The sequence below is a fragment of the Cystoisospora suis genome (genome assembly GCF_002600585.1).
Source record: "Cystoisospora suis strain Wien I chromosome Unknown contig_1718, whole genome shotgun sequence".
Taxonomy (NCBI): domain Eukaryota; phylum Apicomplexa; class Conoidasida; order Eucoccidiorida; family Sarcocystidae; genus Cystoisospora; species Cystoisospora suis.
The window spans coordinates 7,682-23,084 of record NW_027154518.1 but is presented as its reverse complement, the minus strand read 5'-3'; the positions used below and the strand labels follow the sequence as shown (position 1 = coordinate 23,084).

The 15,403-nt window shown below is 43.5% G+C and overlaps 1 protein-coding gene across 1 annotated transcript; it reads left to right on the top strand.

The window, feature by feature from the left end:
* The first annotated feature begins 16 nt into the window (after positions 1-16).
* CSUI_003806 (atp-dependent rna helicase ddx1) lies at positions 17-15,155 on the top strand. The gene is made up of 20 exons (XM_068064001.1): positions 17-832; positions 1,900-2,065; positions 2,476-2,618; positions 3,693-3,820; positions 4,629-4,818; positions 5,282-5,495; positions 6,095-6,183; positions 6,583-6,722; positions 7,221-7,440; positions 7,907-8,038; positions 8,997-9,120; positions 9,460-9,548; positions 10,441-10,509; positions 11,024-11,157; positions 11,533-11,590; positions 12,356-12,398; positions 12,864-12,926; positions 13,492-13,536; positions 13,806-13,945; positions 14,776-15,155. Exons 1-20 carry the CDS (start codon positions 719-721, stop codon positions 14,860-14,862), a joined length of 2,388 nt encoding a protein of 795 aa, XP_067924022.1. The 5' UTR covers positions 17-718; the 3' UTR covers positions 14,863-15,155.
* Positions 15,156-15,403: the final 248 nt, after the last annotated feature.

Here is a 15,403-nt window from a genome sequence, read left to right as displayed (position 1 = left end):
GCCGCTAAGTGAGAACATGATAGTACTAACTAAACTCCCTACTGTATCGAACAGCGTATCTGGTAAGGTTGGATGTAGCCATTGTTGTTGTGTCTCAGCATGATGGTCCCTTTCCTCGCTAGAGTCCGAATACTATCAAAACCAATGCAAGAAAACTGGACGGCAGGCAAGGAGTCTGGAATCATCGCCGAGCGTGCTCCCGGAGTGTATCGACAGCTGAGCGACCAGGAGACTCACCGGTATCAACTTTTCTGCTTGCTTGGTATACATCCGCTGGTCTCTTTCAGCTTCATCTTCCTTGTGTGTTCATGATCGGTTTCGTACATATCTATCGTGAGTTCTCAAGCCTCCCCTCCTCGTTGTCCCGCCCGGGGCTTTTCCTTTTTTGCCGCTTGTACTTCGTCTTGTCTGTCCCTGTTCACTCGTGCGACCTTCCCGTAGTGTCTTGCTTTCCGTTCCTATCTTTTTCACCGACTGCGCCCTGCTTGCTGTACCTTGCCTTCTGGATTCTTGCACGCTCTTCTGGCTTGTCTACGTGTCTCCAGGTGTGCTCCGGTGTCTGGGTTCTCGTCCGTGTTTCTGTGTCCATTTGTTCTTTCCCTTGCGCCTCTCAGACCCTGCTTTCCCATATCTTTTCTTTACCCTTCGGCTTCGCTCTCCGTCGTTTGTGTCTCAAGAGGCCGTTAGTTCTCCTTTATACTCTTCATCCCTATGTAAAATGTCGGCCTTCGAAGAGTTGGGAGTATGCCCAGAGATTATCAAGGCCATCGAGGAAGAAGACTGGCTTCTTCCTACGCCAGTACAAGCTGATGCTATTCCTCTCATTCTTGGAGTAAGTTTTGTCGGCTTCTTTTCTCTCTCGCATTCTTCCTTTTCTCTCCACCCACTGCGTGAAGACCTTTCTGTCCCAACTTCATTATTCTTCTCGGCTCTTCATCTCTAAACACGTCCATCTATTTCGTATGCTGTGGGCTCTCGTATCGGGGCAACGTGGGAAGTGTTGCATTTACAGTGACGATATAGTTACATACCTGTATCTCTATCTGGCAGCCCTCTCCTCTTACAAATGAACACGAAGCGACATGCAGACTCCCGCCTTACTGTAGGCTCGTGGAGGCATGGACGCGGTCCTGTCGCTTCTCTGTTTCATTTCCTATTGAGCTATTACTGACTTTCGGCTTTCTACGGGGTGGTGCGTCTGTCCCTTTCTTTCCTAATGGCTTTCGCTACAAATCAGTCACCCTAGGAAGAAAGGATGATACGAAAGCAGATTGAATCCTGCGGTGTTTTTACTTGGCGCTTTCTCCTCTTTAAAGTTTGGTTTCCCTTCTACTATATTCATCTAGATGCCGTCTGCTCAGCCTTGTACGTCGTTGTTCTTGCAAGCGAGCGAGTAGGCCAAAAAGCATGCTTCTTATCTATACATCTCTGGAAGTCTCACTCACGCAAGGACGTCACCTTTGTCACGATCGAGGTGTCTTTGCATATAGAAAAGCGTCTCTCGACAGTGCATGCATATCGATCTTATTCCATATGTACACCAGGATCTCACACTAGTTATCGCCAAACATGTACGTCTCTGTGTAGGCGACGTATATTGAATCGACATCATGCGAATCCACCAACCATCATTCGTTCTCTACGTGGTGTATGAATTCCTTCAAGCCGCTGTGTTTCTCAACTGTGTAGTCTAGACCCATCCAGCTCTGCGTATCCTCTTCTGATTCTATATGCCTTTCTCTCTGTATGTATCTGTCAAGGAACATGAATTGAACTGCCAGTGGACGGGGGTGGTCTTCTATCACTTTATTGTGAAGACTCTCTTTCCTCATCGTTTTGCTCGTGTTCCCTCATAGATCGTCTTCTGCTTCTCGCATGCGCATGTATTTCTATATGTAGGGCGGCGACGTATGTGCAGCTGCTGAGACGGGAAGCGGAAAGACAGGAGCATTTGGTCTTCCTGCACTCCAAGTGGTACATGAAAGACTTCGATCTGCCGCGCATGCAAGGGCTGCAGCCGCATTGAAGAAATCTCGCTCTTCTCCGGCTACTTCTTCCTCATCAGGTAAATCTGCTTTCTTTGGCAGAAGAAAAGACAAAGGAAGTGCGGATGGAAAGAAAGGATCGAAAGAACAAGACAGAGAGAGCCAGCGGAAGAGAGGGAGGACGGGGTAGAGTTGGAACTCCAGGCATGATCTCTGTCTTTCAGGTCATCTCCCCCTTCATACTAATGAATCCTCACTGTTTCATCCTTACTCACACGGTTTCTCGTGTTCAATCCATACAAATGTTTATCTGCCGCCTGGTCTTTCTTCCGTTCTCTGGGTCGGTTTCTTTCTTTCTTTCTTTGTCGTCTTCGTTTTCGGGTGAGACGAAGAAACAGAGCTTCTTGCGACTGCGTATATTGTCTTGATATCTCTATGACTGAAGTGTAACTCTGCTGCTCCTTTTCTTCCCTCCTATGAGGTCCCGTAGAGAGTGAGGGGTGCACGCTGGACGAGAACTCGAGAGATCTACAGGTGTGTATTGGAGAAGGCGGAAGAAGATGCAACTGCTCGGATCCAAGGGGATGGCGAGGTGTCAGAGGTACCGCAGCTGTGCTAGGAGGAAAATATATGGTAAGCTTCTTCCTACTTGATCCGACATATACATGTGTATATATGGTATATATATAGATATATGTATACATCTTGTATATGCGTATAGAGGTAGTTCGGGTGGTATGTGTGTGGGGAGTTCCAGTGTTTTGAAGGCAGATAGGGAGGATAGTCCCTCATCTTCTTCTTCATAGGAAGACCTCTACGGCTTAGCGATACGTCTGATTTCTATTGGTAGAGTACGATGGTATATATGGGGCAACATCTCTTATGCTATACATCATTTCTCTCTAACTTCTCACATCCTTCTATGTGTCTCTTCACGGCCCCAAGAAGAAGTAAGAAATGATGCTAGCTACAGTTTCAATGGGTGGCCAATACTGAAAGTGCATCTTTAGTCATAGACGAAATGCCCTCGGGGTAGGACATTGTCTTCGGCTCGCCTCGTCTTTTCTTTTGCACTCTACCACCAGCGCATGCATGCTTATCGAGTGAGTACCACTTTCGTGTTAGAGATGAAGCCTGCTGTTAGCTCTCTTCTCTTCAGCTTCTTCAAGATCTTTCTTCTTTTGCTTGTCGAGATAGTCGGGAAAGATGGGATGAAAGACAAGAGGTAGAGAAAAGTGAAGAATCGTTTGCGTTCGCAAACACCCAGTTCGTCTCAGTGTGCTCTTGGGTGTACTGACATACAAAGCAAAGTTGAGAGATTGTCTTGTTCTTCTTCATTGTTTCTCTCATCCGATGCTTTGGATCGATCCATCTCTTCTTCAAGCTCTTTATCTTCTTTGCTTCACTTCTTCTTCCTCTTCCTTATTTACGTCTTCGTCTTGTTATGTCTTCCTTCTCCTCCTCGTCGTCTTCCTTCTGTCTCGTCTCTTCCCTCGCACGAAGCTCAGTTTGGGCTACTCGCAAGGAAAGCCTTGATCTCTCTCTCTTCATTGATTCGCTGTCTTCCTTTCTGCCAACTTCTTATTCTTCTTTAGCTCTATCTTCTTTTCTCCGAACTTGCTCTTTTTCTTCTACTGTACTGTCGTTTTCCTAACTGTGTTGTTCATGGGGAGTGTCTCCCTTCTTCTTTTTCTTTCTGTTTTGCAGTATGAGGTACAGCTTGTTGGCTCAGGCCTAGTAAGGGTAGGCTGGGCTTCGCGTCTAGGAGGCTTTGAGATAGGAAAAGATGATAAATCTTTCGGTTACGGAGGGACAGGCAAAAAGAGCTGGAATGGGTATGTACATACACCTCTTGATAATCTAAGGCGTCTTCTCTGAATCGTATTTTTCAGTACATCTTCTTTAGCATGACTTCTATCTATCTCTCTCTCTTGTCTCCCCTGGGTTTTTCCTCCTATCTATCTATCTATCTATCCTTAATCTATCTATCTATCTTTAATCTATCTATCTATCTATCTTTAATCTATCTATCTATCTTTAATCTATCTATCTTTAATCTATCTATCTATCTATCTTTAATCTATCTATCCTAAATCTACCTTTTTTCTTTTTGCTTGGGTGGCTTCTACTTGCAGAATTATCTTTTCGTTTGTGGGAGAATCCTTTCAGCAGGGCTGCTCTTCCTCATGTTCACGTAGTACTAACTGAGGTCTCTCTTTCTTCCTCTTCTTTGATTTCTCTCGTAAAGCATGCATGCATACAGACCTTTAAGTCTCACTATTCAAATGGATAAGAAACGCAGGGAGGCCTCCTCTTTTTCTTTACTTTTTACCGCCTCTTTTTCTTCTTCTAGCATTCATCGTCACTCTTCGTATCTTCAGCTCCTTATCAATCACTCTCTCACTCGTCTTTGTCTTTTCTTCTTCTCCTTCTTCTTCACGTCTTTCCTGCTTCTTTCTACTTCTCTTTTCTCTTTTCTTTTTCTCTTCACCTCTCATTCTTTCCTCTCCGTTTTCTCCAAGACAATTCAACGTCTTCTCTTCTCTTCTTTCATTTCTTTTTTCTTCTCTTGTGTCTTTTCTTCACTTTAGAGGAGCTCTCTGCATCTTCTTCTTCTTTTGCTCTCCTCTCTTCTTGTCTTAGACGGTTTGAAGATTACGGCATAGCCTTTGGTCAAGGAGACGTTGTGGGGTGTCTCCTTGATCGCACGACTCCTGAAGGAGGGACAGTCTCTTTCTCTGTAAACGGAAGATTTCTTGGGACAGCTTTCATTCTTCCTAAGGAGCTGCGCAATTCTCCTCTCTTCCCAGCTGTATGCGGAAAGAACTTTGATGTAAGACATCTGTAGAAGAGTTCTATCTATCTATCTGTCTTTGATCTCTCTGTCTGTCTATCGTCAATCTATATATCAATGTATATACACACATACATACTTACATAGATGCGTGTATGAGATATGAAACATATATAGATATGCATAGATGGATGTCTCCTGCAGATAGCGCTTGTAGGCATCTGAAGGATAGGATTGAAGGGAAGGCCTTCATAGCTTCCATACACGGTCACGGATGACTTTCTAGATTCCTCTTTCTCTTCTTCTTCTCCTCTCTTCTTCTTCACCTCCTTCCTGTTCTTTCTTCTATCTCTTCTTCTCCCGGCTTCGTTCTCCGTGTTTTCATTTGTTGTCATGAACTTCATGATACAACTTCTACCATCCTTTCTTTCTTCTATCTTCATTTCTTTTCTCCGGACGCTTCTCACTGTTCCTTCTTCGTCTTCTTCCTTTTTCTTGACAGGTGAGGTGTCGATTCACGGAGACAGATCTGGAATATCCGGTAGAAGGCTATACAGCCGTAGCATCGATATCGGGTGTCGATGATGCCCGATGTGTGGGAATCGATTCTGATCCTTCTTCTTCCTCTTCCTCATCTACTGGGGGAGTTCAGTGCCTTATCCTTGAACCTACAAGAGATCTAGCAATGCAAACCTACAGATGTCTTGAGAAGTTTGGTAGGTCTCCTCTCCTCTGTGGAGCATAAGAAAATGATCTATATATATGTTGGATTCCTGTCTTCATCGATAGGCTCCTCATCCTTTCACCAATCTGTGCTCAAGAGAGATATCCACAGACTTCTTTCTCTCTTTCTCTTCATCTGGGGTGGGCAATATTCTGTCCTGAAGAAGATAGCATCATAGAAGAGAGCCAAGCATCAAAACTTCCCGCTCAACGAATATAAAAACTAGAGAGAAGGTGTTTCTACAGAGAAAGCAGTGTAGAGGTAAAGTGACATACGTAGACGGCCTTAAATACGAGAGAGGTGAGAGACAGAAGAAAAAGTAAGATCGAAGGTGAGAGGAGGGGATGTGATAAGGTTAAGGAGGAGAACAAGAAGAAAGAAGATGTTTCTTTAGAATCCCTTTGTCTCAATCATTTCGAGTCTATGATCCAGCGGGTATGCCGGGCGTTCTCTTTACGCTTCAACGCCTCGAGCTTTTCATTATTTCAGTTGAGAGGGGGTTGCGTGTCAAGGGAGTCTACATGGAGAGAACTCGTCTATCTTTCTTTGAGTGGGAGAGAGTGAAGATGACTGATGCTCTTCTTCTTTCAGGAAGATATTTAGAGGCGCCTGCAATCAAACTTGCCTTATGTGTTGGGGGAGGAGATGAAAAACATCAACGCGATCAACTTGCTGCAGGCGTGAGTTGACTGGGACTATCTAACTATCCTAAATCTATCTATCTATCTATATCTATCTATCCTAAATCTATCTATCTGTGCGAGGACTGAAGTAACACCAATCCGTCATTTACTCTCTTTCTTTCGCTGTCATCTCATTATCTGGTCTATATACTTAGTCCATATACATATATGCCATAGACATCTGTTTACCTACCTTCTACATGGGCGTAGATGTCTCTCTGCTGCTGCTACCTGTGTCCTTGACTTCTTTTCTCCCTGCCTTTTGGGTCTAATTACAGTACACACTTCTCTCTCTACGTGTATATTCATTCCATATATATATACATACATATGTATATAGATGTCTGCATATGTATGGCATGGTGTTGCTATATGAATGTATGTGCTGTTACGCAGCCCCACATAGTGGTAGGGACATTACAGAAGGTGGGGGATTATCTACGGAGAGGTTTACTGTCGATGTCCTCTCTTAAATTTCTTATTCTCGATGAAGCCGATGAGCTCGTCAAGTTTGACGCTCTCGCAGACATTCTACGGTAAGTCTGTCTATATTGAATCTATCTGTCTATCTATCCACTTATCTTCAATCTCTATTTATCTATCTTTAATCTGCCTATCTTTAGTCTATCTAACTACGTATCTATCTATCTATCTTGGAATTATCCATCTTCAGTCTATCCATATCCATGTGTCTTCTTGTGGCTCTTCTTCACTCCTCTTCTCTTGGACCGTCTGTTCGGGGGAATGTCCTCTCACTTTTAAACAGGCGTTTAGTCTTTCCTTCTGTTTAAGATGGTCTAGGGGTAATTTTCTTTGTGTCCGTGGGTGCCGCAGACTCCCCTACCTCGAACTTTATCCTTCACACTCTCTTTCCGAAGTCTGCTGGTTTGTCTGTCTCAAGAGCTGAACGTTTCTCTCTCTCTCTCATGTCTCTCTCTCTCCTTGAAGAAAAACAACGCTACACTTGCTTTTTCTTTTTGCTGTTACTTCACGTCCTCATCTTTTCTTTATTATCCCTTTCTTTCTTTCTTCAGGATTAAGAAATCTGCAACGGGAGGAGGAGGAAGTAAAGGAGGCATTTCTGAAGCCCGTCGAGGTGTGCAAGTTTTGTTCTTCTCAGCGACACTTCATACAGATGAAGTTCGGCGAGCAATCGATGCTCTGACAGAAAGACCCACATGGGTCGATCTTAAAGGCAAAGCGACAATTCCCGATACCGTGCATGCACTCGTGTGTCCTGTTGAAATCTCTGATGTGAGTGCAGAAAGAAGAGAAAAGCGAGCAGATGCAATCATAAGAGATATACACATATATAGATATATAAGGCCGACCACAGATGTATGCAAAAGGCTTGGAGACAGTTATGGAGGGAGACGTACACGGACTGATCGATAGATAGGTGTCGGGGTAAGCATGCGAGAGGAGAGAAGAGAAGAGAGTGTGGAATAGAAATTTCAAGTGTAGTGACAGGGAAGTGCACTAGGGGGTCAATTTTACGCTCTGTGATTCGCCGCATCGTGGTATGCTGTCGGACGAAGATACATACGTAAGGTTTAAGAGAAAGGACTTTTCTGGATCTTCTCTAGACTTCGTTTCCCCTCCCACTCGTTTCTCTTTTCCTTTCTTTCGTGCGTTCGTTCTGTTTCTCTGGTCTGGATGGAATGCTTTCTGCCTAAACTCTTCTTCTTCGTCTGCTTGCTGTTGTCGCGCGTCTCTTCAGACTGTGGCCTTTAAATCTCCCAGCTACGGCCGCGTGGAGCCTCAGACGGATGGAGTACATCCGCGATCTTCTTCTCTCCCCAAGCAAAGCCCTCAGTACGCATCCCAACGAATCAAGGAAGTCAAACCCCATGTACGTATACATAAAGAGATATAGTTGTATTCGTGTGCATGTATATCTACTCATACATATGCATGTATAGCTATGAATGTATATGTGTATGTATGTGGGAGCAAGGGTGAGAGATTCTTCTTTTGTGGCTGGCGTCGAGATACTCGATGTTTCTCAGCGTAGCACCTTATTCCTGTATGAGCGTCATGACACGGGGAGTACATGTGCATGTATAGATACATCTTTATAGTGATACAGTTGATATCTCTCAGATCGCATGTGGCAAGAGAGCGAGAGAGAGAGATTTCTTCTCTTCGTCACTCCTCTTGTCTCTTCTTCCTCTCCTTCCTCCTCTCTTTTCGTCCTTTGATGAGTCGGTTCTTTCTATCATCTTTCAATAGCGATCTATCTCTCTATGTATCCGCAGACGTGTTTCTAGATACTTCGTGCATACATCTACGTTGTACACCTACCTCTACTCCTTCACATGTAAGGTTATATATATGTAGAGAGAGAGAGGGGGATATGTATACATAGATAGATATAGTGTGTAGATGCATATGGATTCGCGGATACAGGTCTATATATCTATCTATCTATCTCCTTTTCTTAGAAAGACACATAACGGCCGACTGTTTGTTTTTCTTTTTCTTCCATTCCTCTTTACCTCGCGCCCTGTTCTGATCCTTCGACGAGAATTCTCATCTTTTGCCAGGGGTCACGTCATACGCGCCATGATCATCTTCTTTTTTTCTCTCTTTTCTGACTCGAAGGCCTTTTACTTTCTTTCTCTTTTTCTCTTCATGCTGAAAATGGAGTTTCCTTCCTCTTCTCTTCAGCTCACGGGAGAGATAGCTCTCTTGTACACGTGTCTGTATGGAGCGGGACATCTCCGCGACTGCATTCATACACCGAGACCCATCTTTCTTTCTCTTTCTTTCTTTCCCTTTCTTTCTTTTTCTTTCTTTCTTTTTCACAGCTTGTCGTGGCTTTAGCAGATGCCTTCAAGATGGAGACATGTCTAGTTTTCTGTCGTACAAATCTCGATTGCGATAACCTCGAGCAGTTTCTCACTCATCTTGGAGGAGGAAGAAAGTTCACAGGTAAGAAAGATCTCAAAAAGAGGAGATAGACAGATAGATAGATAAATATAGGCAGTTGTAGAATATCCAGGGTTGTGGAAGATATCGTGGTTTCTCCTCCCCGTCAGACCCTGCTTTCCAGCCCAAACGCCTGTTTGTGTAGGTAGTCCCAGCCCCCCGCCCCACCGCCCGAGTAGCTAGCTACCTAGCTAGTCGCTGCTTCAGTTGACCCAGCTGAAGACACGCGTGGCTACATGAGTTGTAGTGTGTGTGTTCTTTGGCTCCTCAGTGGGGTTTGTGTCATCACATCCTGTTTATTTTGTGTTGAAGGTGATGTCTGCATGCATTGAACTCTTTCAGGCAAAGCTGAGTCAGGGAAGGAGAACCCCTACTCGTGTGTTGTATTAGCCGGGATGAGGTCTCAAGAAGAAAGGAATAGAAATCTAGATGTAAGTAGTGTGTAGAGAGAAACTTAATGGAAGAAATCTCCTCTTCCTTCTAGGAGTGGAGAGTGCATCTTTCCTTGATATTCCTCCGCATGCAGAAGGGGACAGGGGAATGTTTGTATTTTTGCGTTCTTGGCTCTCTTCTGGTCGACCCAGGCTGGATGTGAAACTCATCGCTCCAAACGAATCTTCTCAAGGGGTGGAAAGAAAAGCCGTCTCTTCTCTGTGTATGGATTTCTCTGTTTAATTTTCTTTATCTTCGCGAGATGAAGTCATAGAGAGGTTATGTCTATCGACGTCTGTTAGTCGGTCTCGTCGCATATGTGTCTATCTGAGTAGTTACCTGCCCATGTAGGTAAAGTGTCTCTACATCTCTATACATATGCATACCTCCCGATAATAGAGATCATCTATCTGTATATGTACAGGTGCGCGTATATGGGTTCACTGTCTGGATAGATTGGATAAACGCTTTCTCTGCTGCATGCAGAAGGTCTCTCTCTTGTCCATGCCGTAAAGGAAGGAGAAGGGTGGTCTGCTTTTCTCTTTCTCGTTCAAAAGCTTCTTACGGTTGGGTTTACACGTCACATTTCCTTCAATTCTTTTCTTTTCTGTCGAACTTCATATCTTTCTCTTTTCTCCTGCATGTTGCTAGCTCAATTTCTCCACATTTTGTTGTCTTCATGGAGAAGCAACAAGAAGAAAAAGAGAGCATCGAAGAAGAAGAAGAAGATCGCCTACCTTATAGACATGTCGTCGCTGGTTCACTTCACCTTCTACGTCGTCTTTTACTCACGTAGATTTCTTCGTATACTTTTGTCTCTTCCCTCATCCCTCTTGCATGTCTTTCTTTCTGATCTTTGTTTGCATGCGCGGCCTTTATTTTGCTCTCCAGCATTTCAAGGCAGGAGACGTTCGATTTCTCATCTGCACAGACGTCGCAGCAAGAGGGATAGATATTCATGTAAGGCGGAGACCGAATTGGATCGATGAGAGAAAAAGAGCTTTCTCTTCATCTTCTTATCTCAAGAGAGGGGCGATGGCGGTTGTTTTCTTACTCCGCTTATCATCATTCTTCTTTCTTTCCTTCCTAGTGCATATAAGTACATATATATATATATATATTAGTGCATATATGTACTATATGCATGTGAAGTGTACACTGTCTCTCTTGAGGAGTTTAGGGTTTGCTGTGTGATGTTCGCGGCATCCATCAGCAATATGAATCCGTTTCTTCTTCTTCAGCAACCATCATTCTTTCTCTAAATCTGTTTAGATGCATGCACGCACTTCCTCTTTCTCGAACTAAACATTCTCTCTGTTCTTTGGTGTACATACCCCGACAAACGTGTAGGCGTTTCTGTCTGCAAAGGGGAGAGCCTAAAAAGAGTGAATGAGAACGTCTTCTTCATTCTTCTCAGCCACACCATAGGCAACTTTCTTCTTTTCATCTTTCTCCTTTTCCGATGTGTTTGTAGGAACTTCCTTTCTTGATAATGACGTCTCTCCCTGACGATCCTGATCTTTTCTTCCATCGAGTTGGACGTGTAGGAAGAGCTGACCGCATGGGACTGGCGATATGCCTCGCTGCACCCACACAGGAACAAGTCTGGTAGGATACACGCTCCTCAGTCTATACTATACTCTCTAAACATACATGCATCCTATCTATCTATCTATCTAATCAGAGACAGGAGAAATCCACATTCCTCTGGATCTATTTGTATGTGGGTACTTTTGCAGGCACTGTCACTTGAGTGTATATCTGTCAATCTGTATGCCTACTTCTTCAGATGCGCGTGTATCTACTTACATAGCAGTATATGTACATGCATATTTATAGATCCCCCGCAAGCGCAGGCGCCTTCGACAGGGGGGAACACCGCATATGCCAGTGCCGAGCCTCCCAGGCTTTCCTATTCCTTCTTTTTCTTCTTGCTCTCCGGCAATCGATTTCTGTGCAGATGCTTCTTCTCCTTCTTTTCAGGTACCATCGATGTCCTAATAGGGGCCGCGGATGTCACAATACAAAGCTTACTACAGAGGTAAGCTCTTAGCTCTTCATTCTCACCTCTCTTCAGATCGACCGAATTTGCATGCGTTTGCTTGTTTTCGTTTCTCGTCATTTGGCTAACATGACTCCGACTGTTCTCCTTAGAAAAGATGTGTAATTCCTCTGTTAATTCAAAGGTCCTCCTGCTTCCTTGTGTAGACCGGAAGGAGAAGAGAAACGGTATACCCCCCTGCATGCGGTTTGACGTTGTATCTCCTTAGGTGGGTCACTGTATCTTGTCTTTTCATCTCGCTTTTTTGATTAAGCCTCATATTCTTAGACGAGAAAGGTAAGCCTTATCTTGCCAGGTCGTCGAATTGTCTCCATGTCAATGTTCGTGGATATACATATATTTATATATATCTCCTATGTATAGCTATGTAGAGGGCACATATACTTTACAGGGAGTCTGTATATATGTAGCGTTAAGGTGGTGCCTCTCTGTATGTATTCTGCGAGTGATTGAGTCTAATCTGGTAGGCTTGGAATCCTCGTGTGCTTGCAGATAGACATGCGCATGCAAGTCTTTTAGGAGGTCCACATGACCACAGGGTCTGGATATACACACATACATGTATGGATACCTACATAGATACTTACATACATGCCTCGCATATGTGTGTGTATAGGTGATAAAGGGTTTCTAAGACGTGTGATGTAGACGCCTTAGAGACACTTTACTATGAGTATGAGTGTAGTAAGAGTGAAGAAAGGAAAGCAGATTCTTCACATTCTTTCATGTGTATGTACACTTCAGGGAGGGTGTACCATCTGGTACGATGAACCTGCCTGCTTAAAAGGTGAGAAACTTCACGACGCGACTTCCTTCCTTTCTCTTCGAATTGCCACCTCTTCAGAACCCCAACGCACCATATATAAGGTCTCGACAACCTGGTGTGCCTTACAGAAGGAAGACACATTAAGTCCTCAACATTTAGATGAACTTTCGTGTGAATCTTCCTTCTTCGTTATTAAGTTTTCATGCACGCAGTTGGAAGGAAGAAGGAGAGTGTTTTCGTCAGAATTTCTCTCAGTCTTTTTGCATCTCCGAAGAAAGAAACACTTGCGGGGCTTTTTCTTAAGCTTCTCTCTCGGCTAATGCATCTGAAAGGAAATGGACTGAGAAGAGAACTCAAAAGACATTCTGTCTTTGCATCACACGGAGAAGAGTTTGCTCTCCATGAACACATTCTCTTTTCTCCTGCCGTTCTTGTTTTCTTCTTCTCTTCTTTCTTATCTCTTTCTTCTGTGTCTGTGTGTATCAGCGATTGAAGAGAGAGTTGGGAGTTCACTTCCACGGATGGATCCTGCGCGGTTTTTTGTTCCTGGTAAGAAGTGAGGGGAAATTCACGACTAGCTGGGACGTCTGGCTGTACATACACTTGGAGAAGAAGACAAGCTCTTCCTTTCACGTACTCCTGCTTATTCAGGGATTTCTATCATGTATATGTAGGTATGAATATGTATGTACGATCTTGTGTATTGTTAACGTGGATGCATGTACACACTACTGTCTCACTGGGACGGCTCACGTAGGCCTATCTGTAGATAGGTATATGGCGGCATGTGTTGCTTCTGATCTTGTGATCGTCGCCGGTGGTTTTCTCTTCCTCTTTCGTTCTTTCTTTCTTTTTCACTCTTTCGTTCTTTCTTTCTTCGTCGTTCTTCTTCCTTTTTCATTTAGACCATACGAAATCTGTTGGAAACTTCTTCTTTGTTTTCTTGACGAAGATGAGAATGCTGGATGTCTCTGTCTTTTCTTTCAAGTATCGTTTTCCTTTGTTTAGTTGCTATTTTTCTCTCCTCCTAGATGAAACAACGGATATGGCTTTTCTTCACGGTGTATGTACATACACCAGGTGTGTGTTTGCTTTTCTTTCTTGGCGACTGTAGGTGTGGTTGATCCATTTGGAGTTCTAAAGGATTCAGAAGAAGACGGTAAGAAGAAGAATAAGAAAGAAGAAGCTTCGTATCCACGCATATAGATCTTCTCATGAATAGATAGACGCACAAGTCCAGATCTCTTCACATATACCTTTTCATGCTTCCATATGATAGACCAATGAAGTGAGATTGCATAGATAGATAGATAGATCAGAGATACATAGATAGATACTGTCTATCTACCTAGTATTGACTGGTGTGAGGTGTCTAGCAGCCTCGGTTTCTCGACATCTCTCTGAACCTTCTGTATATTTATTTGTTAGATATAAGAAGAAGGCGTAGTAAGAAAGAAGGCGGAGAAGAAGATAAAGAAAGACGAGCAGGAGAAGGAGGTGAAGGGCTAATGATATACGGGAAAGCTAAGAATGATCAGAACGTTCTCTCAACGATCAAACATCTGGAAGTAAGCCCTCCAACCGTAGGAGTATACATATATGTGCTTGTAGATAGGTATGCGTTCCTATATACTTGTCTATGTATGCAGGCATACCTATATTGTATGAATGCGACGCGTAGTGAATCTCATCGGACAAAGGCGAGTTGTTCAGCATCATAGACATGGAGGCTCTCAAAGATTATATGCATCTCCATCTGTATACTAGATACCTCTATACATAGGAATTCTATCATATATTATATATATGTAGGTATATGTATGGATATATCCACACCGGTCTTGTGAGATGTCGGGTTTGTGTATTGTTGATATGAGGAGATTTCCTTGTAAAACTTGCTGTAGAGAACGATATAGTTTTGAGCGCTCCCGTGGAGACCGGTCTTTTCAGATGTCTTTTCCTTTTCCAAGGGATGAACAGAATAGAAGACAAAGTTACTTCAAGATGTTTCTCCGTATATGCCTAGATATCTTCATGGGTACCCATCTATATCTCTCTCATCTGGAGGCGTAAGACTGATTAAAGTCCTTTTCGAGCGCCACTCCACCTACGTGTTCTTCTCACGTCGTCAGCTGCTGTCACCGTTCCCTTCGTCTGTCTTCCTCTGTCCCCCTCTGTTAATTTCGTGTTTGCTTTTACTGAAGTATGTTGTGTCTCTCGATGCTTGGCTAGCTAGCTGCATCGACTTCATCCTCATCATCCTTTCTCTCACTCCCTACTTTCACTTTGGTAATAATGATGAGAAGGATTCTCGGAAGGAAAGAATTCTTTTTTCCTGTATACTTACCTCTATAAGCGGAAGTCTTTAATTCTGATTGGTGTGAATTCGTTGCCATAGGAAATCGCCGGCGCTGTATCGGAATTAGAGCAACTCGAGACAGACATTCAGCGCCAGTTTGTTACTCTCGCAGCTGTAGGAGTCTAAGAGGAAAACGATGGGTCGTGTATTTCATCGCGATAAAGAGTTCTATGAGTTTGGTTCCTCCGTCTTTGAGGCTCTGCCTCCCGGCAGGCGCGACTACACGCGCTGGAGTTGCTCTGGTCTCATTCCGTCTTTCGTGCACTTCTCATTTTATCACTTTGTATCATCTATTTATCTATCTGTCGCTATCGGGTTGACAAAATCTTCTTCATTCACTCTTCTTCGACGCCTGACTGTCAATCTTCAATCTCTCTCCCTCTCTTTCTCTTTCTCTTTCTCTCTCTCTATATATACATATATATATATATATATTGTGCGGGTATTCTTCTGTCATCACCCGACGAGATATATATATATATATATATATATACGTGATATATATGCATACATACAAGATGCATATATGTATACATATGCAAGATATATATATGGATATATGGGCTCCTAGCGAGAGTGGGTAGAGTCTTCAGACGTGTTATGCAAGATAATTTTACTTAGCTGAGGAAGGAGGGGGAGAGATGGAGACCTTTCTGATACGTGTGTA